The 23,278-nt window shown below is 51.2% G+C and overlaps 1 protein-coding gene across 1 annotated transcript in view; it reads right to left on the minus strand.

The window, feature by feature from the left end:
• OTOG (otogelin) overlaps positions 1-23,278 on the minus strand; it is a 90,891-nt gene that overhangs the window by 66,592 nt on the left and 1,021 nt on the right. Inside the window, 17 exon segments of the mRNA XM_041730653.1 lie at positions 20-197; positions 1,373-1,505; positions 7,355-7,500; positions 7,954-8,000; positions 8,284-8,392; positions 9,238-9,366; positions 9,764-9,873; positions 10,287-10,393; positions 10,599-10,729; positions 11,607-11,812; positions 13,506-13,624; positions 15,859-16,013; positions 16,187-16,279; positions 17,165-17,240; positions 20,797-20,874; positions 20,937-20,973; positions 21,519-21,810. Coding sequence (XP_041586587.1) covers positions 20-197; positions 1,373-1,505; positions 7,355-7,500; positions 7,954-8,000; positions 8,284-8,392; positions 9,238-9,366; positions 9,764-9,873; positions 10,287-10,393; positions 10,599-10,729; positions 11,607-11,812; positions 13,506-13,624; positions 15,859-16,013; positions 16,187-16,279; positions 17,165-17,240; positions 20,797-20,874; positions 20,937-20,973; positions 21,519-21,810 — 2,146 coding nt within the window.

The raw sequence follows: 23,278 nt of genomic DNA on the forward strand, positions 1-23,278 counted from the left end.
CCGGGGCAGGGGCACGTACAGGAAGTCGTCCTGCGTGTTGCCGTTGAAGGTGCCGCAGAGACCCACGGTGTCGTCCGCCCATCGCTGGTCCACCTGCAGGTAGAGCCGCAGCCCTTGGCGGTCGTAGAGCACCCGCACGCCCACGTTGGTCCTCACCCGCAGGGACGTGGACGACAGCCTCCGGATCTCAAAGGCGTCTGGGCAACAGAACCGCGGAAGGGAGGTGGGAAGTTGTGCGGACGTGCGAGCCACCCCCCCCCCCCCCGCCCGCAGGGCCTCGCTGACCCCTGACCCCGTGCCCCGCCAGCCCGGTCCACACCGGCCAAAGCCCTCCCAAGGGAGCGGTTGGCTTGGGGCGCCGTGAGGGAATCCTGTTCACTGGTGCAGTCAGGAACCGGGGCCAACGCCAGGGCAACCCCGGCTGAGAATTTTTCTTTTCTTTTTTTTTTTAAGTATGAAATGCCAATTAAAAGTTTTTCCTCCTTAAGAAACTGATAATAACTTCCTTCTGTAGCAAAGGAGAATTCTGTTAACTACCCTTTTTTGTTTTGTTTTGTTTTCCACAATGGCCACCAGGAAGCTCACGATGTGGTTTTAGATTCAATTGTAGCAATTTCCAATTTTTTAATTGTAGTGAATTTTTCACCTTTTGCGGCTTGCGTTTATTTGGCCTCTTTACATCCCCCCCTCCCCCTACATCTCCACTCTTCTCGTTCTTGAACCCTTATTCTTTTTTTTTCTTTTCTTTTCTTTTCTTTTTTTTTTTTTTTTTTTGGCTTTATAATTTTCTCTGGTGCTATTTTATTTCTTAACAGTTTTGTCATTTTTGTTAGATGTGCTTCCTACAAGCTACCACGGATCCCTTGCGGATTCAGACAGGATAGTAAGTAAATATGAAACAAATAGCGGGGCCTGGGTGGCTCAGTTAAGCGTTTCACATTCAGCTCAGGTAATGATCTGGGGGTCCTGGGATCTAGCCCTGTGTAGGGCCCCCTGCTCAGCGGGGAGTCTGCCTCTCTCCCTCTCCCTCCCCCTCCCCCCTCCTCCCCCATGCTCTCTCACTCTCTTCTCTCAAATAAAATCTTTAAAAATAATAAAATAGGGATGGAAAACAGCCCCATTCATATCCTCATGTTAGGAGAAGCCATCATAGTGCTGTAAAGCCTATTGTCATGTTGGGATGGGACAAAGACCATCTTACAAGTCCTGAGTCCACATTCCTGGGACCAAGGTACCCCTCTGGCCTGATCCACCCAGTATTAGAGAACGTGAGCTCTTTTCCATGTGGCAGTGCCTTTGGCCAGGGGCAGTGCTTAGAAGAAGAGGCCTGGGCAGCCAACTCCCAGCTAGCTCTCATCCATCAAAGCCGTACCATCTGTGTAGGGTGGGGTGACCTTGTACTGGTCAAACAGAAGGACATCCCCCGCTTGGGTCAGGGTCACCTGCCTCCGAGGGTCCTGATGCAGGATCACTGACACTGACTGGACACAGACTCCATCTTGGTTCTGGAGAAAGAGAAAGTCAGATGGGGCACAGTTAGTCTGTCTGTCCTACTGGTCCCTACAGAGCCCCCAGGAGCAGGGATTCTAGTGCAGCTTGAGGCCAGGAGCAGGCTGAGACAGAGCCCCCAAAGGACATTAGGAGTCCTCTAACCAAATGCCCTCGTCTGGGAATGGGAAGGTAGAAGCTCAGATTGGAGAAGGTTAGTGGCATAGCTGGGATAATGCAAATAAAGAGAGAGGCAACTCTTAGGCTATTCATGACACAGAGCAGAGCTAGACCCCCTGGATGGCCCAGAGTCTAGCCTCAAAAACACTGGCCTCCCCACTCAAGTACAATATAAGACTTCAATTTCATCCCTGTATAGGTATTTATATAGCTCTTTCCTGCAGAGTACTGAGCTCCACTCATAGGCAGGCAAGAAATGAACAAATACTATCTGGGCCTCAGGTTCCCATCTCTAAAATGGGTAGTATGCATCAAGCCCATTCATACTTCCTCCCATGAGAAGATATCAACACAACCATACAGTGATGGAGTGATATGGGGAGTACATATATGTGTGGGACACAGACATTTAAACAATCACAAAATCGGCTTTTAAATTATTATTGGGATCAGTGCTGCAAAAAGGTGTAGAGTGGGGTGACTAGGAAACCATGTAGTGAAGGAACAAGACTTAGTCTGCAGAGGTAGGAAAGGCCATCCTCAGGAAAGATAATGGTAATGTAAAAATCATAACAAAACTTTTAATGTTAGATTTATTATAACAGTTAATTTTAATATGAAGTTACTACATTCAGGTACTGTTCTAATCTTTTTACACTTATTTACTTACTTAATTCTCATAGCAATCGTATTTAGTAAGTCTTAACTAATAACCCTATTATGCAGATCAGAAGGCTAACACCCAGGAAAATGTGACCGTTGAGCTGAGATCTGAAGGGTCTATAGAAGGTAGCTGGGAGAAGAGAGAAGGCAAGAGAGAGGGGGACATCCAGGTATAAAGAACAGCTTGTACAAAATTCCCTGACACAGGAAGGCATTTAATGCATCCAAGCACATAAAAGAAGATCAGAGGGCCAGAGGCCACTGAGCAAAGTGGTTTAAGATAAGGTTCAAGAGGTAGGCAGGGCAGGGGCACCTGGGTGGCTCAGTGGTGGAGCGCCTGCCTTTGGCTCAGGCTGTGATCCCAGGGTTCTGGGATCAAGTCCCACATTAGGCTCCCTGCAAGGAGCCTGCTTCTCCCTCTCTTTGCCTGTGTCTCTGCCTCTCTCTGTGTGTCTCTCATGAATGAATAAACCACATCTTAAAGAAAAGAAAAAAAAGATAGGCAGGGGCCAGCTTAGGCAGAGCTTTGTAAAATTTTTGGACTTTATCCTCAGTCCAAAGACAGCCAGAGAAAGTATAATCTGAAAGTGATATAATAAAACAGCAGAATGAGGCAAGGATTAGAGCTTGAAACTTTTCAGAAAGGCTTTGTGCAACAAGCTACGACCTTTCTTCTAAGCTCCTTCCCAAGGAGACATAAAAATCCCTGAAACAGCTCAAAACCATTGTATCTGAAACATTACCTTGTTTGCCAGACCCACTCATCCTCTGTCCCCTTCTGGACCTGTCATTGGTGCAGGAAGAAAGACTGCAATGCTTTAGTCAAAGTCTTAGGCTCAGGCCTTGATGTCACTGAAAGCTGAGACCTTAAAGACCTCATTGAACTTATCCACACCTCAGTTCTCTCCTTCAGGAAAAGAGAAATACCACAATAGTTGGGCTTGCCTGGTTTGATACAGGTAAGAAAACGTGCCTGGAGTACTTTGGAGGTTGTATTTGTCAAAGCCCAGAGAACATTACAGCATAAAGAGTGAACCCTAATGTGTACAATTTTTTTAAAATCAGGTAGGAGTTCAAAGGATCCCAGAATGGAATGCAGACTATGACAAAAGAATCTAACTGTATTACAAATATAGCAAACAACCTCACTGAAAGAGGGGTGCAGGGAAAGGTGTTGACTTAAGTAACTTTGGAAATAAGTGGTGTTTGTAAGACTAAAGGCAAATGGAACTGTGCATAAGTACTGCACTCTAGTTGATAAAGTTCTTTCCCATGGATATGGGTTAATAATTCCGATACTTCTATACATGTATACTGGAATTGAACAATTAGATAAATGGATGATGGATGTGGAAGCCAGATTTCTCACTGTCAGTGTGGGCGTTTATAGATAAGCAAGGGGGGAGGCTACAATGACCCATGTGGTAATAGATTAGAGTTGGCACATCAATATGAACTTTTAGCGCATAAAGACATACAGAGCTATTGATAGATTATCTATAGATACGTATATATACATTGGTTATACAAGGATATTCATAAGTTATACATATTATTTCCTTTGTAGACTAAGAGGGTCTAAAAGAAGTGATACCCCAGTAGCAATGGTGCACACCTAGTACCCCAGATCTTTCTGTCTAATACCGTTCTCCAATAAAAAGAGCCCAGAGCATCTGATAGTATTTTTTCTGAAATGGCTGACTCTAGGAATCCAACAGGAAATATACAACAAGAGCCTGGTGCATCTTATAGGACCATAAAGTAAGGCAGTATACACATAGACACACACGCACTCAGACACACACACACACTGATGGGGCTATGTCAAAGAGACTCCAGAGCCAACTGTAAGACCGCCCAATGGTCAAGTTAGAAAAAGTCTGAGTAACAAAATAAAAAAAGAAAGTATTGGATTCTTACCCAAAGTATAAAATAAATATCCCTGGATCCATGCTGACATAAATAAATGACTGAAAGAAAATATGTGAGGGGGAAAGAAGACAAGTCTCCTGTGCAGAAAAATTCCAAATAATGTATGTAGAATCTCTGCCTTCAAGCAGAGGGAGCATAATTTTCCATTCGCCAAGTGTGGGCAGAGCATAGAGACTTCCTTCCAAAGAGAACAGTATGGCAAGGGGAGAAAAGAGGGCTAACTCTACATGGAGAATGTGACAAACGCTAGCTCAGCCCGATGACCAAGGTCAACCTCAACAGTGATAAACCATGTTGGTATATGTACCCTTGATAAGATGTGATGAAAATAGCAATTTACCTCTTATCTTCCTCCCAAAATTTCATAAATCACACAAATTCCAGTAGAGGGGCATTCTACAAAATATCTGACCAGCACTCAGAACTTTCAAGATCATAAAGTCTTAGAAACTGTAACAAGGGGGTTCCTGGGTAGCTCAGCTGGTTAAGTATCTGACTCTTGATTTCAGCTCAGGTCATGATCTCTGGGTGGTGAGATCAAGCCCCGAGTGAGGCTCCGCACTGGGCATGGAGCCTGCTTACGATTCTCTCTTCTCCCTCTCTCAAAAAACCAAAACCAACAAAAACCCACATACACACTAAAGAAAAGAAGAAAGAAACTGCAACAGCCAGAAGAGCCTAGGAGACATGATGACTAAATGTAATGTGGTATATTGGAATGGAGAAAAAATATTAGGCTAAAAAAAAAAATAAGGAAATATGAGTAAAGTGCAGATTTTAGTTAATGTACCAACATTGGTTCATTATGTGTAACAAATGTACCATACTAATGTATAATGTTAATGATAGTACAAATTAGGTGTGGGGTTTATGGGAACTCTATGTACTATCTTTGCATTTTTTCTATAAAATCTAAAACTGCTATGAGAAAGGTCTACTTGAAAAATATTTCAAAGGCTGTAAACACTACCTAGATATTGGGGTGGGTGTATAAAGAGGCTGTGACAGGCTTTCCAGACTTCCAGCCTTGGGTCTGGCTCAGCTCCCCCTCCGGCTGGCTGGGGGTTATCAGGAACACCCCAAGCCTCTATAGGCATGTCTTATCATATTTTAAGTGGAGAGAATAATAATGATTACTACATGGGGTATTTTGAGCCTTAAACTACAGGTCCCACGCAAAAGTGATTAGTCAAAGTAAAAAGTACTGTGCAAATACTTTATCATCATCATCCTTTTTATTAACATCCTCACCCTACCCCCTTGTGTTCACCCAGGACTGAAGTCATGACTTCATCTTTGACTCTTCCTCCTCTCTCCCACATACCTGCCCACTTTACCAGCCAGTTGCCAAGTCCTTCTGCATCAGCCTTAATGTTTTCTAGAACATTCCAACCTCATTGCTTTCTTTCATATGATCTAATCCTCCTGGATTGCCCTTTCTCCCCATCCTCAAACATATATATCTTATTTCTATTTATCTTTTTAGGCCCACTTTAGGTCATTCAGCTCAAATGCCACCTCTGCCATGAGGCTTTTCCTGATCCTTTCTTCTGACCTGTAGGAATATTTCTTCCTCCACAGAACTCCCCTCTGATAGCACTGCTCTTGTATCTCACCATGAAGCACCAGTCTTGAGGACATGAATGACTCCCTCATCAGGCTGCGAGCTCCTGGTGGCTAGGACCAGGGTTTGACTCATCTGTGTAATCCTCACTGTGCCCTGCACAGAGCCAGCAGAAGACTAGCTTACTGTTCATCAGCATGGATGAAGTCACAAGGAGGAGACCTGGCTCATGGTAAAAGGAAAGTGCTATCAAGAGGCACTGTTGAGCAGTGAAGCAGGTTACCTCAGGCCAAGGCTGGCCGGCCACCATCTAGAATGTGGTAGAGAGGGTTGGTAAGGGACCTCCAGGGTCTCATGGCCCCAGGTATTCTAAGACTCTAGAACTTTGTAAATGGGAAGGAGTTACACTGGGTGGTGTCTGTCTGCTTGCCTTTTCTTTTGCCTCCCTCAGGATGTCATGGGAGCCCCCAGGCTTTTGAGGACAAGTGTTCTAATTCAGAGAGCAGCCAAGGGCAGATCCAGGCCATTCTCTGGCAGAGAAAGAGGAGGGGATCACTTAGGCCTCAAAAGGAAGAAAGCACAGCCGTCTCCCTTGTCCACAGCCCAGCCTGGGTCCCCAGGGCCAGGGAGGGAACCTCTAAGTGATGTCTGCTCACACCTGACCTCAGTGGGGGAGGACAAGGCGGGGGGGGGGGGGTCGGGGGTGGCTGCCTGGACTAGGGGTGTGAACCCCTGCTCTACTGAGCAGGAAGGAGCTGAGTGTAGCCCAGACCAAGGCTTATAGGGTCAGCTCTGTATGGTCGGCTCAGGGAAAATGCAGTCATGGAGAGACAGACAAACTCACAACTACCTCAGATATGTGAGTTGGCCATTTTCTCAGTTACGTTCATAAGTGGCCAACACAGCTCAGGGGTCGCCTCCTCTAGGAAGTCTTTCCAGATCACCCCTCCTCCCACCTGACCTCTAGGACAACAACAAGGAAAAGCTCCTCCACGGGGACCTACCCTGTCATATCCATGTTGTCACAATTCCTATAACATAGTGGATTATGGGGGTACTTCTCTGCCTCACCTACCAAACTGCAAGGCCCAGGAGGGCAGAGCCAGATCTAATCCATCCCAGTCTCCGAAACCCAACATAGCTTCCGGCACAAACAGATGTTCAGTATTTGCTGACTGAATAAATGAGTGAGCAAATAAATATAGGGATGTTGAAGGTACAATCCAAGGAAGCAGATAAGGTTAAATTGAATTAGACCCATTTTAGAGATTCAAAAACAAAAACAAAAAACAACAACAACAAAAAAAAAAACACTCAGGCCCAGAAAAGGGGAAGTGCCTCTCAGCTAGCAGATGTTCTAGAGACAGAACCTAGTCTCCTATCCCCTGGCTCTGCCCAGAAAGAATAGACCTCAGGATGAGTGGGCCGTGGAAGCCCTGGGACCCTGCCCGGAGTCCCTCGGCCTCCCGAGGAGGCAGAGAGCAGAAGCGGCTGGCTGGAGTGGGCCTGAGGGTGCCCAGCCCTTACCAGGCCACAAGGGGCATTCTGCAGCGTCACTGTGAAGGTGCCCGAGGAGCGGCTCTTGGCCAGGATGTACTGACACGTGGCAGGGAAGGTGTACCGCCGGCCGTCAAAGGTCGTGAAATGGATGTCACCAGTCACTGAACACTCGGCTGAGGGGCAGAGAAAGGTGGCTGACATACGGGAGCTGCCCCACGGGGACTGCCTCTGCCCTGCGGGCCCCGAGCATGAGGAAGGGACAGCACCCTGTCCTCAGGAGTTCGGGCAGTGTTTGGAGCCCTGCCCCCCCCCCCCTTTTGACACTCTGGTCGCTGGGGAGAAGCAGACCTGCCTCCACCAGCCTACCTGAAGGGAGATACAGCCCTGCCCTGGGCATCTCCCCCTGCCAGGAGGCCAGTCTCAGTGCAAGGCCCCCAAGCTCAGGAAGGTCCTTAGATCTGCCCCCACTAAAGGCCTCCCTGACAGGGGCTGGAACAATCCCTTACCCAGGCAAAGTGGCTCTGAGGAATCAAAGTGGGTCAAGCTGGGAACTGCAGGCCTGGCCCCCAGAACTTCCCTGCCCCCATAGCTGTGAGACTGGAGGAAGGGAGTAGAGTCAGACATACCTGGGCAGACAGATGTGCTGCACACCCACTTGCCTGCAGTGCATGTGCTGAAACAGAGACCGAGGAGGCAGGGCTCACTTCTCCAGGCCTAGGGGAGATGCTGGAGGACTGCAGGGTCCACAGAGCTGCTGACCCAGCCCTCAGTCTTCCCATCTCTAAAGTGGGTGGTAGAGACCTCCACCTCCAAGGGTTAGATCTGAGATCTCCTGGGACTTAAAGATGCTGAGTGAGTGCCCCCATGTCACCAGGGCTCCCAGACCCCAGATGGGCAGCCCTGTTGGAAAACCCTGGCAATCACCACTGCCCCACCCCCCAGCTGTGGACACAGACCAGGTGTTGCAGTCTTCTTTCACCACAGAGCCAGTCGGGTACAGGGTCCCATGGAACTCACAGGGACACTCAGCTGGTGCCACGCAGTCCCCGTCCTCAAAGATCAGCCCTAGGGTGACAGCAAAGGCCCACTTAACTCACCTCCATTCCTGTTCACAGACTGTTTATGGCTCCCCAGGGCCATAAGATCCCTCATCCCAGCTTTCACCACTGAGCCCACTTTCAAGCCTCCTGCATAAATCCTTGGCTCAGGCCAGATCTCTAGACAAATCATCTTACCTCCAGACCTTTGCTCCGAGAACTGCCCACCCCAAACAACCTGCATACTGACCAACTTGTCTTCTCCACCTCTCAAAAGCCTGTCACTGCATCTAGAACCAGCTTAGGTACCACCTCTTCCAGGAAGCCTTCCCTGACAATCTCTCCCCTCACTGAATTCCTATGTCTCTTCTTGTCTGAACCCCTGAGTGGGTCCTAACTGCTTTATGCCTTAGACGGGAGCCATAAATAAACATCACTGCAACCAGATTGTGACCCCTAGAGTCCACGACTGTATCTCTATTTTTATCTCAATCCCTGCCTAGCCATGGCCTGCACACTACAGATATGCTGCAAATTTATATCCCCCTAAAAAACGTGGATGAGTGTTTAAGCAAATTCATACATGATCAATGAAGAAATGAATGATGAATGAATGAATGAATGACTCGTCCTCATCTACACACCTTAAAAAGCTCAGTCCCAATGACATCAAACACCCTGATGAACTTCTCAAGAGCCGCAGTGCCACCCCCACCCCCACCTCCCTGAAGCCAGTCATTCATTTATTCCCTCCCGAGTTGTGTGTTCCTTCTCCCCTCATTGCGCAGATAGGCACCCTCGGGGCCCCTGATCACGCTCCTCCGTGCCAGCCCAGAAGGACACGGCCAGGCACCCGCTCTGCCCCTGGCATACCGTCGGGGCAGTAGCAGCCGTCCACACAGGCGATCTCGCTGTCCACACAGGATGCCCGGGACTGGCAGGAGGCGGGGCAGCAGGCGATGCACTCATTGTAGGTAAAGGCCGCCTCCTTGCAGTGCACAGCTGGGGCGGGGGGGGGGACACGGGGAAGGGGGCAGTTGGGCCCCAGCTCTGCCAGGACAGACCCAACCCCTATTCCAGGCCTTGGGGTCGGGGGAGTCAGGGCTGTGATCTTCCTGTTCCCCTAGTCCCAGTGGGAACCCTGGGTGACCAGAAAGTAGGCGAGAGCCTGGGAGGCTCGGAGAACCACGCTTAGCCTGCTCTGTGGCCGCAGGCCAGTCCCTCCACTCTGAGCCTGTTTGCTCCTCGGTCACACGAGGATGGGGCCTCAGGCCTTACAGCGCCGACAACTATGGGCCTAAGCAGGACAGGACATTGAGCTGAGCCCGAGGGTGCCACCCACAGCCCCAAGCCAGAGCTTGTCTGAACCCGTCCCTGCCCACCAGCAGGATGCACCCACCACACTGCCGGAGATGGGTCCTCCAGTCCTGCAGGGGCCGCCCCGCCTGGGCGCACGCTCGGGCATACTCCGCCAGCGCCCGGCACCAGGTGGCTTCGTCGCCCACTGACCTGTGCAGGGAAACCAAGCGTCCTGCCAGAGCCCACTCCGCCACCTGCCCTCCCACACCCTCTAGACACTTCCAGGGCGCAGGGCACCCCTCCTTGTCATACAGCTAGGAAGGAGAGACTGGGAAGGTATCTGTATACAGATGGAGGCAGGACACCTGGGTCCTAGTCCCACCATTGCCATTGACTTGTGTGACCCTGAGGGCGTCAGTCCCTATTTCTGGGCTTCAGAGAATGGGGAAGCCCTGTCCACCTATGCAGATAAGAATTTCCGGCTTTGGGAAGCATATCTGTCAGGGCCTGGGATTAGCAGCCCCCGTGGCCCACGTGCTGAGCCCCCTCCCCGCCACCCCCGCAGCACCGGGACAGGTCTCCCCACAGCCCAGCGGCAGCTCCACGCCTGGCTGGCTACTCACTGGCAGAGATCACTGGTGCAGCTGGCTGTGAAGGGCAGAGGGCTGACATAGGCGTGGCAGGCATCAAAGGGGGGCCTCAGCAGTGCCTCGCACCGGTCGTACACACCCTGGGCAAAGGGCCACAAGACAGAGCTGGGGGCTGCAAAGCCACTCACAGCCCTCTGACTTCACCAGCCCCCACGCTGAACCCCAATTTAAGCTCAAGAGAGAGAAGGAGAAAGATGGGGAGAAAAGGGGTGGTGCACAGACTTTTTCTAGGAGGTGGACAGACACTAGGAGCGGTGGGGGGAGGCACTCTGCCTGAGGCCAGACCTGCATGGTTCCCGCGCTCTGCTGCAGACACGGTGGGCGAGGCAGGGAGGAAGTTGTAGGCCTTGGAGGCTGGTTGGGGGCCTGCTCCTGCCAGCTGTGCACAAACTCCGCCACATCGTCCGTCAGCTTCCCTGGAGGGCAGAACTAGCATGACCACAGGTGGATGACCACAGGTGGATGGCGGGGAGGGGGCCGTGGAAGGATCTAAGTAAGGGAGGACAAGTGGAGCCTGAGAGATGCCAAAGGTGGGCAAGGAGTCGAAGAATCCAGCCTCCCAGCTCGCATTCAGTCTGCATTTCCCAACGGAGCCACTCTCCTGAAAAAGCTGGTGATAATAGGCAAGAATGCTCAAGAACCTGTAGTAGCTCCCTACTGCTCCAAACTGGCGGAGGCAACACCATGCAATCCAGAGACCACTAGTATGTGAGCATGGACAAGCTCCTGTATTTCTCTGAACCTCAGTTCTCCCATATGTGAAATAGGGCAAATAACTCCACGCCCCCCCCCCCCACCATGACATTACTGCAAAGACTGTATGTTAAGTGTTCAGTATGTTGTGGGTGCTCAAAGGTGTCACTTCCCTCCTTCCAGCCAGAGTCGCCATGATTTGGCCCTGCATGCTTCACTCTTACTTTACCACTCCTCCTTAGGTATTTTCAGGTCCCATGGAGCCTTTTCTCTTCCTGGTTCTCTCTGGCCTTCTGCTCCCTACCACTGACACATACTCATCTTGCAGGATCAATCCCACCCAGCAAAGTGCCCTTTAGATCCTCACACAACCGTAGTAGGAGTTCTCATTACGACGATTTTACAGACAAAAAAACTGAGGTTGAGGGGTTAAGAACATGCCTGAGGCCACACACTTTGTAGGAAGGGGCTCCAGGCATCCCAAAGGGTCTTTAGTACCATGATCCCAGGGTTCCACCCAAGGTCTCTCCCACCCTCCCAGCCTGACCCATCCCCCACCTCTACCCACACCCCACAGAGGCCACTTGCCCTGCACCTCACCATAGCTGGTCACCAGATCATCCTGGGGGTCGGCATTGTTGTTCCCACACAGCCCATGAGTCCAGCCCAGGAACTCCGGGCTCATCTTGATGTAGACAGCAGAAGCACCATCCCAGGCCAGTGTGAAAGCTGACTGATGCCGCACAAGGACGTAGCCAGCGAGCCGCTGCAGACGCACGTTCCCCATCACATGGGGCAGTTGGACCCTGCAGGGTGCAGCCCAGAGCTTCAGGTCGTTTACACCACCTACACTCATCCAGTCCCTTCACCAAAGGACCTGCCGTGTCCCCTACCCGCAGGACCCATCATGTACCCAGCACTTGCCTCATCCACATGCCACCGGTAGCATGGGATCTAAGGCCCCGCTTTCCCTCCCCCTGACTTTCTGGGTATCTGAAGTCCACCATTAGAGAGGGATTCTTTTGTCTTCAGAGTTTAAAACTTGCTTTTAAAATTGCAATTTCCGGGGCACCTGGGTGGCTCCGCTGAGTGGAGCGTCTGCCTTTGGCTCAGGTCATGATCCCAGGGTCCTGAGATCAAGTCCTGTATCAGGCTCCCTGCAAGAAGCCTGCTTCTCCCTCTGCCTGTGTTTCTGCGTCTCTGTATGTCTCTCATAAATAAATCTCTTTTAAAAAATTTAAAAAAGGAATCCCTGGGTGGCGCAGCGGTTTGGCGCCTGCCTTTGGCCCAGGGCGCGATCCTGGAGATCCGGGATCGAATCCCACGTCAGGCTCCCGGTGCATGGAGCCTGCTTCTCCCTCTGCCTGTGTCTCTGCCTCTCTCTCTCACTGTGTTCCTATCATAAATAAATAAAAATTTAAAAAAAAAATTAAAAAATAATAAAATTGCAATTTCCCCAGCAGGATAAATCTTAGAGTATCTGAAGCTGTCAGCTCATTTCTCCTGGATGGGAGAAATGGTATAACAGACATTTACGTGGTTTGTTTTTTTTGGTGGCAAGCAAGAAAGGGTTAGGAAAAGAAAAAAGCTGAGGGATAAAGAAAACCAGGAGAGGAAGAAAGGATGCAGGCCCATAGCCATCCCGACCACATTCCCAGTTTTACTGGGATAGGCTCTCCTAGCCAGTATGGAATCTGGCAACTTTTAATCCATTTCAAAGTCAGGAAAGAAAAACAAAAACAGGGTCTAACCAGCCAAAACTGGAACCCGAAGATCCATATACCAGTCTTTTCTTCACAGGAAAAGCCCCTGGGCTTTCAATGTTACCCTCAGCCCCAGAAAGTGTGGTTACCCAGTTTCCAGATCGGAAGCAGGAAATGAGGCCAAGAGAAGGGTCCTTGCAGGAAGACTCCTTCCCCCAACCCAGCAGCAGCATGAAGGGACAGCAGACAGCAAGGGAGGGAAAGGACAGTGAAGACAAGACACAAGAAAGACTTCAGAAGAACCACAGTCTGGGCCATGTGGTGTGGGGGCAGAGTCCTCATTCCTCTGCTGCCAGATGTCCCAACAAGGTAAGTGACATTGAAATGACCCTTTGCAATCAGAAAAGGTGACAATGAGTTCAAGGTCTCCTCTGAGGAGGCTTGAACTGTGTATGATCCACTCAAGAAGGTTCCCTCGAAATTGTGAAAGAAAAAGACTAAGCATGCTTTCCGTGCTATACTCTATCTCAAAAATTCTGCTGTTGGCATGAATACCCACTGCCTGGAAACGCACAGGGCCCTCAGAGTCTCAGAAAATCTCGAGGGACTCATTGTTCCACAAACCCAGCTGATGGGAAACCCTGCTGGCCATCCAGTATGTTCCTGCCGTGATGGTGGAAACTCTTCGGTTTGCCCCCAGAAAACAGTTTTCTTTAGGCTATAGAAGGAAGATGCTCACCATCCCTCACCACCAGTGCCGGGGGGCAGGAGAGCTCAGAGCTGGTGTCATAGTTACCTCACGCCTCCGAGGGTGACCTCCTTGGCCAGACGGATCTCCTGCTCACCCGCAAAGAAGAGGCTGACGGACCTGGAGCAGGTGTAGGGGGAAGAGCCGCACTGCGGGTCGTTGTGCACCTGATTGAGGGGGTTTAGAGGCCAGTGACACCCCATGGAGCTTCTGCTTAATGCTCATCACCTACCTTCTGTGTGCCAAGCACCCTTCCTCTGTGATGTCTCCCAGTCCCCACAACCCCGCAGGAGGACAGAGCTCCAATTATCTGCATTTCCGGAGGAGGCAGATGATACTCAGAGAAGTGAAGTGATGAAGGTCAACACACGCACACTGCCAGGATTCCAACCCAGGACTCCAGGCTAAATTTCAGGGCTCTTTCCAGTACATGGTGCTGTCTCCCTATTTTTGTATTTTTTTTTTTTTTGCAACCCAGGTTATCCCATCAGATTAAAAGCCAACATCTTCACTCACACCATCTGACACACAGAACACACACACACACATAGACACACACACACCCCCCTCATATATTCACTGGGCACCCACAGTGCACACACTAACCATGACCCGGACAGGTGCGGTCTAGGCCTTCCTTGCACACACAAGCACGTGTGACCTGTGTCACTCCTGTGCCGCCTGTCACATCCACATCTCCTCTGCCCCCTCCTCAGATAGAACCCATACCTCAAAGCTCTGAGACCCAAGAGAGGGAGGAGAACTGAGGCTTAGAGAAAAGCCTGAAATGTTTCTCTTCCTGGTGTAGAAACCCTTCCACTAGATTACCATTCAATGTGTCTAAGCAGGCTGGGGTCACTCCAGCTGAAAGTGGGGCTTGTGAAAGCCACCCCACACTCTAAACTTGTCAAGCTTTGGATCATGACCCACAGTAAGAAACATAAATATATACATATATAAACAAAACAAAAATTTTACAAAATAGTATTTACCCCTATTAATGTGTGATGCATCCACATTATATATTCTATTCTCTTTGGGGATTTTTCTCTTTTCTTTCTTCCTCCCTCCCTCCCTCGCACCTTCCCTCCCCTCCTCCCCCCTTCTTTCTTTCTTTTGGCAGGGTTGCTAGTTCTAACTCATTAAGTTTATTTCAGAATCCATGAATGCGTTGCACCCCGTTAGTCTAAGTAATTGTATCTGTCACAAAATGACAGTCATAAAAAAACTCTGATGTGTGATACGCCGAGGCAGAGAGGGCATGCCATCCAGGCATGGCCCCTAGGGCGGCCCCGCGGCAGGGCTGTGCTGGAGACAGAGGGGCATGCCTGCTGGCAGAGGGATGACAGTGACCATGAGGATCTCCCCAAACTCCCAAGCCTCTGGCCCTAACTCTGCCCTAACCAAGGTGCTCCTCAGCAGAGCCGGCTCCCAGGCTGACTTTTCTCTGGACGGAGGTGTACCGACCAGTGCCTGAAGCAGACACCCCACTCCACACATGGGGTAAGCATGGAAATCAGATCCACCTGACAGTCTCACACATGTGTTCATATACAGGACAAACGTTTTCTGAGCACTAATCTGGGTCCTGGGAACACCGAATGAAAAGACACGGTCCCTGCCTGGAAAGCTTCTATATGGTAGAGAAGACCAACCTGGAAACAGACCTTTGTAAGAGAAATGCACTGACAATGCACCAATGCAGAAATTTGGTTACACAGAGAAGAGCCCCTGAGCCAGCTTAGGAGGTCTGCGCATCCAGAAGGGCTTCTTAGAAGAGGTAACCCTGAACGGAGTCATCCAGGACCTCTATCATTTCCTCAGAGGCACAGTGCTCTTTGTTATCTCAGGTCCTCAGCACCCAAATTCCCTTTACCTGGAATGTTCTCATGTCCAGCCTTCAGACCTGTGACCCTCCACTTGGCTAACTCCAATTCATTCTTCAGATCTCAACTTAAATGTCACTTCCTCCCGGAAGTCTTCCCTGATCATCTCCTTCCCAATAAGCAAGGTTAGGTTTCCATCACATGCTTTTCTAACATTTGGCATTTCTCCTCTGAAGTGCGCTCAGTTGCACTTGATTCATTCGATTTGATGTCTGTTTCCCCCATTAGTCTGTAAGTGCCACAAGGACAGAGACTACATCTGTGTTACTGTCCACAAGGCCACCGCCAAGCCTTGTGCCAGGGAGAGAACAAGTATGTACGTAATACTTAATGATGAGTGACTAAATCGGTAACTGGCCAGGGGCAACCAGGAGTGAGTGGGTGAGAGGGAACCATGGAGCCCCCAGCTCCACCCAGGTGTAGACTCTCTAACTGTGACCAGCAAAGCCCTGGCCAGGAAGACCTCCAGAGCCTAGTGGAACCTTCCTAGAGAGGCAGGGCAGGAAAGGCCTCACCTGGACTGAGAAAGTCTGGCCCTCAGGCTCATGCTGTCCCACCAGGGTGTAGCTGCCCTTCCCAGAGAGGTAGTAGTAGAGACCATCAAATGTCTCCACATGGTGCTGTCCCCAAGCCCGGCAGATGTTGTCCCGCTCAGGGCCGGCGTTATACACTGTGCCAGAGGAAAGAGAGCCTGTCCATGCAGCTGCTGTGGGCACCAAGCCAGCTCCTAGCAGGGCCCCTGACCTGTGCCCCCTCCCCAGCCTGGGTCTCCCAGGCCTTAGGCTCACAAGCCTTCCCTGTACCCACAGCCCACCCCCGGGGTGGGATAGAGCTCAGACTCACCCATCTGGCAGCGTGGCCCGGTGGCATTGAAGCGTCTGCAGTCACAGAAGGCTGGGTACACACATTCGCCCCCGTTGAAGCAGGAGAACAAGTCTGCAGGGGAGACACAGAAGGCACCTCCCCACTGAGCCAAGATAGGCAGGACCCAGTGATACAGCACCTCCCTCCCTCATGCCAGGGCACCAGACTCAGCCCTTCCAGAGCTACATGGAACTCAGATCCCCACCCACAGGTAGCCCCAACATTTCTCAGGAGCTAGCCCTAGTGGGGGCATGGGCAGGGTGCCTCAGACCTGGCTGCCTGGCTCCCTCCCTGACAGGCAGGCAGCGTGGGGGCTCAGAGTACCTGTCCTCAGTATGCCTCGAGTGCCCCCCAGGCCAGCCCCACCTGGGCCTTCAGCTCCCTGCACTGAAAGTTCGTGGCTGCCACACAAGGCAGGCAGACTGAATATAGAGCACGTAGGGTGAGTGGGGAGATTGCTCAGAGATCTCCAGGTACCTCTCTTCCTCACTGTTCCCTAAGCTCAGGGGAAGAGGCTTAAGCATGACCCAGGGAAGGGGGAGATGCCTCATGTTTGGAATACGGGAGACAGAAAGGCCACAGAGCATGAGAAGACAAAGTTAAGTGGAGTATGGTGAGGGAAGGAACCATGGCACAAGAGAAGGGGCCACAGACACAGCAAAGGGTAAGGGGAGAGGCCACGGACACAGGGTGAAGAAGAGGGGGAAACAACCACTAAGCAAGGGAGCCCAATCACACTGGCATCAGAAAGTGTGAGAGGGAAAAGCCATGGGGCCATGGTCATAAGAACAGGACACTGGAGAGGAAGCCCTCCTCAGCCAGGCAGGAGACAGGAAAGCAGAATTGGAGGCTGGAGCTGGGGAAGGTGGGAAGAGACCCTTTGCAGGGCAGAGAGATCACAGGAGGCCCTGAGGGAAGCCTGGCCTGCCATGGGCCACAGGGAGGGGGGCCACTTACAAGATGGTGCACATTTGGCCCGGTGGAGCCGCCTTTCCCAGGAAGACATGGCCAAGGAGTCCAGGACTTCAGCCTCCTTTTAAAGACAGAAGGAAGAGAACAGGGTCAGGGAAGGACTTCCTAAAGGTCGTGGCCCTCCCTGTCCATCGCCCAGAGGAGGGAGGCCCCCCACCCCTCAGTCCTCCAGCCACTCTCCCTCCCCAGGCCCACCTCTGAGAGGTCCGGGAGCATTTTCAGACCTGCCCTAGAGGAGTGAAGGCTGGTTTTTAACCCTCCAGAGTGGCACCTCGGTGGCCTGAACACATTCCCTCCCCTCCGTGCTCCCATATCCCCCAGCCTCCCTGCCTCCTTCCCTCTCTAGTACACTTTCATGCCCTCACAAAACCCAACACAAAACCCCCTTGTCGGGAGAACAAATACCTTGGAAACCACACGAGGCAGACCTAAGAAACAAAGGCAGCCCCTCGCCCCAAGGCTGGGGAACATCTCATGCCATCGCCTACCCCAACCTTCCTCACGGGTCACCACCCACAGTCCTCAGAACTCGGCTCCACGCCAGGACTCTCCCTGATACCATAAATCTGAGGAGGACACAGGCAAAGCGAGCCGAGAAATCCTATCTTCCAGACCAGAAATCCCACCACGTGGACTCTCTGGATAGAAACCGTCTGAAATTGGAACTGTTCTGAACATCCAGGGTGGTCAGTCAGCACGGAGCTAGCTGACTTGGATGCCTGGGCTCTGGGGACCCTAGTCTGAGGTGGCTCATACCACTGGGACTGGGGTCCCAGTAAGCAACTCCCCTCTCAGAGCCTCAGCCCCCTCCTGTGTACAGCTTCCCCGTGTGAAGGGGACAAAGTCTCTGCCCTCAGGGAGCCCGTCCGTGTGCATGTTCACAGGGCCAACAAGGCACCGACACACTGTGCTTCCCTGTCTCACGTGTCCTCCTTCCTCTCTGTCATCTCCACAGCCTCGGGCTGAATCCCCAGCCTCAGGCAAAGGACTTGGAACATGGAGAGTACCCAGAACCCTTGGTCCCTGGAGCCCAACCTCCAGGGGTCTTTGCCAGTCTCTCCACTCAACCCTGGGCAGTCACCGCCCCCCTTTGCACTGTCCTACTGACCCATGGGAAGTCATCGGCCCCTCCTGGGCCAGGTTTCAGTGTTCTTGTCCCCCTTTGGCCCCTGGTCCCCTGGGTCCTCCCCGGCTCTCCTTACCCTGCACACCCAGCCTGAGCCCAGGAGTCGGGCTGCCCACCCTGGTGGTAATCGATCTCACGGGGCCTCAGAGACCATGGGAAAAACGATCACCTCACATCCCGTAGGCCCCAAAGAGCTCTTAATGAAACCTTTTTGTGTCTTTGTGTCTCTCCACTCCTCACCCCCACCTCAGATGTGGCTTCTGAGATCAGTGTTAATGAGGGCAAGATAGGGTTGCAGAGCCAACGCTGTTTTCTGGAGAAATCTTTAAATCCTGCTCAAATGATTTGTCTTCAGTATAGTTCAGAAGTTCTTAGACATTTTGATGCCAAGAACCTCTCTGACAATCTAGTGAAGCCTATCAACCCATTCTAAGAATAATGTTGGTAAATATATAAAACACAGGATGACAAAAGACATGGATTATATTGCAATATAGTCATGAAAATGTTTTATAAAAATGTGTGGCTTTTATATTTTATTTTATAAAAATGTGTGGCTTTGTAATATTTCGACTACATTAAATAGAAGATCTAGCAGCAAGTCTTATCACTGCCAGAGTTTTGAAGCAGTGAGTATGAATGAGATATGGAAATGACAAGTGTAAGGTGCTATCACTGTGTCTGTGATTTCTACTGGTGACAGTCATAGACACTGCTCCTGCTGTATTGTGGTCTGTAGCCTATAGTCATAATTAAAGGGAATGCTAACTTTCAGTTAAATTGAGGTAAATAACATTGCTTTTACCCTCCCACCCTGGCCTATACCATGGATTCTCTGGACAACGGCTGTGCTTTATAGGAATGTGGCAGCTCTGAAATGAAGGTCAATTGGCTGCTGGTCTGGGACACCCACCCTCACCACTGAGGTTATTCAAGGCAGAATCCCTCGAAGGATCCCCAGGTTCACTTTCTAGCTAATGACCTAATTTCCCCACACCCACTCCAGTGGCTTTAAAGGAAGGCCACTCCAACCCCTTATTTGCTCTGAGGAGTAACGTGAGAAACCCACTGGGGTTGTCTGGTCCAGATGCTTCCCGCAGGTAAAGGGAGAGAGGCCTACTCTAAAATCCAGCGAGGAAGGAAGCCTGCTAGGGGAATGAGGTGCTTGGGTAAGGATTATTTTCTCCACTAAAACTCAGGGATTCCTGGAGTCCTGGGGGGCATTTATCTTGTGGGGCAGCAAGCTGGCTCCACCAGAAGTCCTCATTTCACTTGCTTCCTGGGGGCCCCAGCAGGTCACCCACCTACCTTGATTTCATCACATAGAAAAAGAATAAGAGGGTGCCTAGGTGGCTCAGTCAGTTAAGCATCTGACTCTTGATTTTGGCTCAGATCATGATCTCAGGGTTGTGAGATCGAGCCCCACTTTGGGCTGTCTGCCTCTCTCTCCCTCTCCCTCTGCCCCTCCCTCACCTTGTCTCTCAAATTAATTAATTTTAAAAAAAGAATAACAATATTATCTTTCAATTCAAACTACATCTGAGTGTGATTCTAAAACTTGTGGCCTGGCTAAGTGGGCAAACAAAAAATAAATAGCCTGGATAATCCACCCCTTACAGAATAAGCATGTCCTCTTCCTGCCTTGGGGTCTTCATACCTATTTCCAAAGGGCAGGTGTTTGGGAGCACATTGTTTTCTATTACAGGTGATAGTCCCCACTGGCGGCTGATCCCTAGGGCCAAGGTGCATGAGTTGAGGTTCTAAATGCTCTGGGGATCTAGCTGTGGGCAGCCCAGATTTATAACATGTCTATGGTTGTAGAAAAGACAAGTACAGGACAGGATTGGAAAGAGAACATGAGTCACTTGACCCAGAGACCAAAGAAATTTGGCAAAGTGAGAAAATAAACTATTACCTCTCCTGAAAGAAGGGAGAATGCCAGGAGGGTGGGAGGGCAACGGTACAGACTCAAAGATTAATAGTTTGCGGTTCTCCTTCCCATCCACACAATGTGAGCTCGTCCTCACAAACCCCACCGAGTGGCCCAGTTCTTGTCTTTCCCTCTCAAGGCACACTAGCTGGAGCACTGCTCAAGGTATGGAGTGGGGCATCTAACCGGTTTCATACCTTCCCAGGTCAGGCCAGTAAGAGGGAACTCCACTCGCCTAAACCCTCACCTTTGTGCTTTCACCCCAGGGCGGGGGAGAGTTCAGCTATGTCCAGATTGCATCTTAGTGCCCTCCTCCCCAAATGAAATAAAACAAAAACAAACTGAACCAACTACAGGCAGGGTCCCAAGAGATTAGGTAAGTGGCAGTAGAAGTGTATCATGAATTTGCATACTTCAGACATATACTAGGGGACACTGTCCCCTTCCAAATAACTGCAGAGACAACCTTCCTGCAACCTATAGAGCTCCCTGTCAGCCCCGGTCCCAGACAGAAAAAAGCCCCTGCCCAGTGAAGCCCCCCTTCCCCAGGCCTCCTCTTACCTGGCTTCCCATCACTGTTGTAGCATCCTTTATGGCAAGGGACACCTCCTGCTGTCTGTGGCTAGATGAGAAACAAGCCTAAGGTGAGTGAGGGAATAAGAATGAGCCATGCCTCCCCACCACCCCCAAGGGCAGCCCACCCTCTGTGCTAAAACGCTGGGGTCACCCACACCAGAACTAAAGGTGGGAGTCATGGGTGGGGCAGCCACAAGCTTGCACCTACTCACCTGGGATCCTGGGCTGGCTCAGACTGCAGCTCTGCGTTGCCCTGGGGTGTGGGTGCTAAGCCTGGGAAGGGGGATTGCTTTCCAGTCAAGCCAGGCCTCCCTTTCTTGGGTCTCCCACCTCCTGTCCTGCATCTTCTAGGATGCATCTTCCTCCCCCCCATTCTCTCTCCCTACAGATTTCAATCCGTTTCCCTCTCTGGTGACCTCTCCAACAAAGGTCTCCCGCTCTCCCCCTACTCTGTGCCCCTGTTCCCTCCAGCTTGCCACCCTGGGTGCCTTCCATCCTGCCTAGCTTGGGACCCCTTCTCCTGGCTGTCGCTGGCCTCTTTTTCCTTGGCGCCCCTCTCCCCTCTCCCCTGCCCTCCCCGCAAACCTCCTTTTCCTCCCTGTCTAGAACCTCCCCTCACCGTTCCCCTACCCTCCCCCTCCGGCCCCCTCCAGCCCACTGCCCTGGCACCGAGAGACTGAACCCGCAGGAACCGGCCGCCGGCTCACCCCGGGGCAGCCAGACGCAGGCCAGCAGCAGGCAGAGCGCCGGCGAGGGCGCGCCCGGGCCCGGGGACCCCATAGGGGCGCGCGGAAGCTGCGAAGCCGGAGCGCACGGCCGGCCCGAGTCCCTCGCCTGCAAAGGCAGGGTCACACCTCCGCTCGGCGCCTCGGCTCGCTCTCTGGCCCCCGGGCCTCCGCCCCGCCTCCCAGGCGCTTGGCTCCTCCCAGCTGCCCGGCTCCGCCTGTGGCTGCCCCTCCCCAGAGGCGGCCGGATTCAGATCAGTGGGCTCCAAGTACCCTGGGGGAGCAAGGAGCACCCCGCAGCCAGTGCACCCCGCAGCATCCCTTACTCCTCAAAGATCCCCATCTTAGAAACCTGGGTCTCTGAAGGCCCTTCCGTTGGACACCCACGATGCTTGTGGAAGTCTGGTCTTCCACTCTCCTTTCGCAGAGGCCCCGGGGCCTGCCACTCAGTGGTCAGTTGTCAGTGGCAGAACCAAAGCTCAAGCCCCGCAGAACCCGGGCCTGTGCTCCCACTACTCACTACTACAGCTTCCTGGGGCTCCAAGTCCCTACTCTCCCTCCAGTTTTGAGCACCTCTAGGGAACGGATCGTGACTTAGTCCTCTTTATGTCCAGCACTAGTTCAGGCCCCAGCTGAGAAAATGTTGACTGATGATAGAAGTGCATCACACTTCCATATTACTGTTCCCCTCGAGACCAGACTTTAACAACAACAGCAACAACAAAATGAAAAAATAACCAAAACAAATGAAAAAACAGAACTCCGATTTAATTTTGTGAACAAGATATACTCCTTGTCCAGGAGGAATGTTTTAATGCTAGAACTGTGGGATTAGGAGCCTTGGGAACCTGTGAAGCATTCTTTTGGCCAATAAGTTATTGGAACACCAACCAGATGCAAGTCTTGCAGGTGATGATGATGATGGTGGTAGTGGTGATGGTGGTGGTCCCAGGAGACCCCTAGGCAGAGATATAGACTTGGGATGCGTTCATTCATTCATTCATCCACTCAACAAATTTGTTGAGCATCTATTTCTTACCACACAGTGTTCTGGGAATATAGTGGTAAATAAAGCATACAGCCCCTCACAGAGTATTTGAAGCCATGGACATAGATGAGAGGAAGGGGAGGGAGTTAAGGATGGAAACGTAACAGGCCCTGGTTAGAGAACAGGCGAGGGCAGAGGAAGCTTGAAAAGGAACATTCATAGGAGAGGAAAGCTCTGACTCAGTCCCCACAACCAAGAGGGGAAGCATTTAAAGAAGGAGAGAGTCTATGAGGGTGGTGGTCATGGAAAACGATTGAAGTGGCCCATGGACTGCATCACCCTTGAAAGGCCATTTGCCACTCTGCCTGGATTCCAACTATGAAATAACAGCCACACGACTTAGTTAAGAGACGTAGAACATCAACAAAGGAAGTTGGAGGGGAACATATTTTGAGTGTCTTTCCTGGACCTTTGAAAATCCCACAAGTCTTCCCCTTTTATCTCTGACTTAACTAGTTAATACTAAGGTGAGGACATGGATAATATTTCAAGGTTTTTCTCCAGAAGGATTTACATCCTAAACTAGGCGATAATTTAGTCCCCCAAAAATAAGTCTGTTGGCAAAACTTCAGATACTAGAGATAAGATGAAAAAGAGGAGGGTTTTAGGTGTCCCTGAAGTTACAGTTGTAAGCGGTTCACTATTTTGGGTTGCTGTCCATCTCCCTGTACCCTGCCCCCTGACATGGTGCAAA

The sequence above is a fragment of the Vulpes lagopus genome, chromosome 15, assembly GCF_018345385.1.
Source record: "Vulpes lagopus strain Blue_001 chromosome 15, ASM1834538v1, whole genome shotgun sequence".
Lineage (NCBI taxonomy): Eukaryota > Metazoa > Chordata > Mammalia > Carnivora > Canidae > Vulpes > Vulpes lagopus.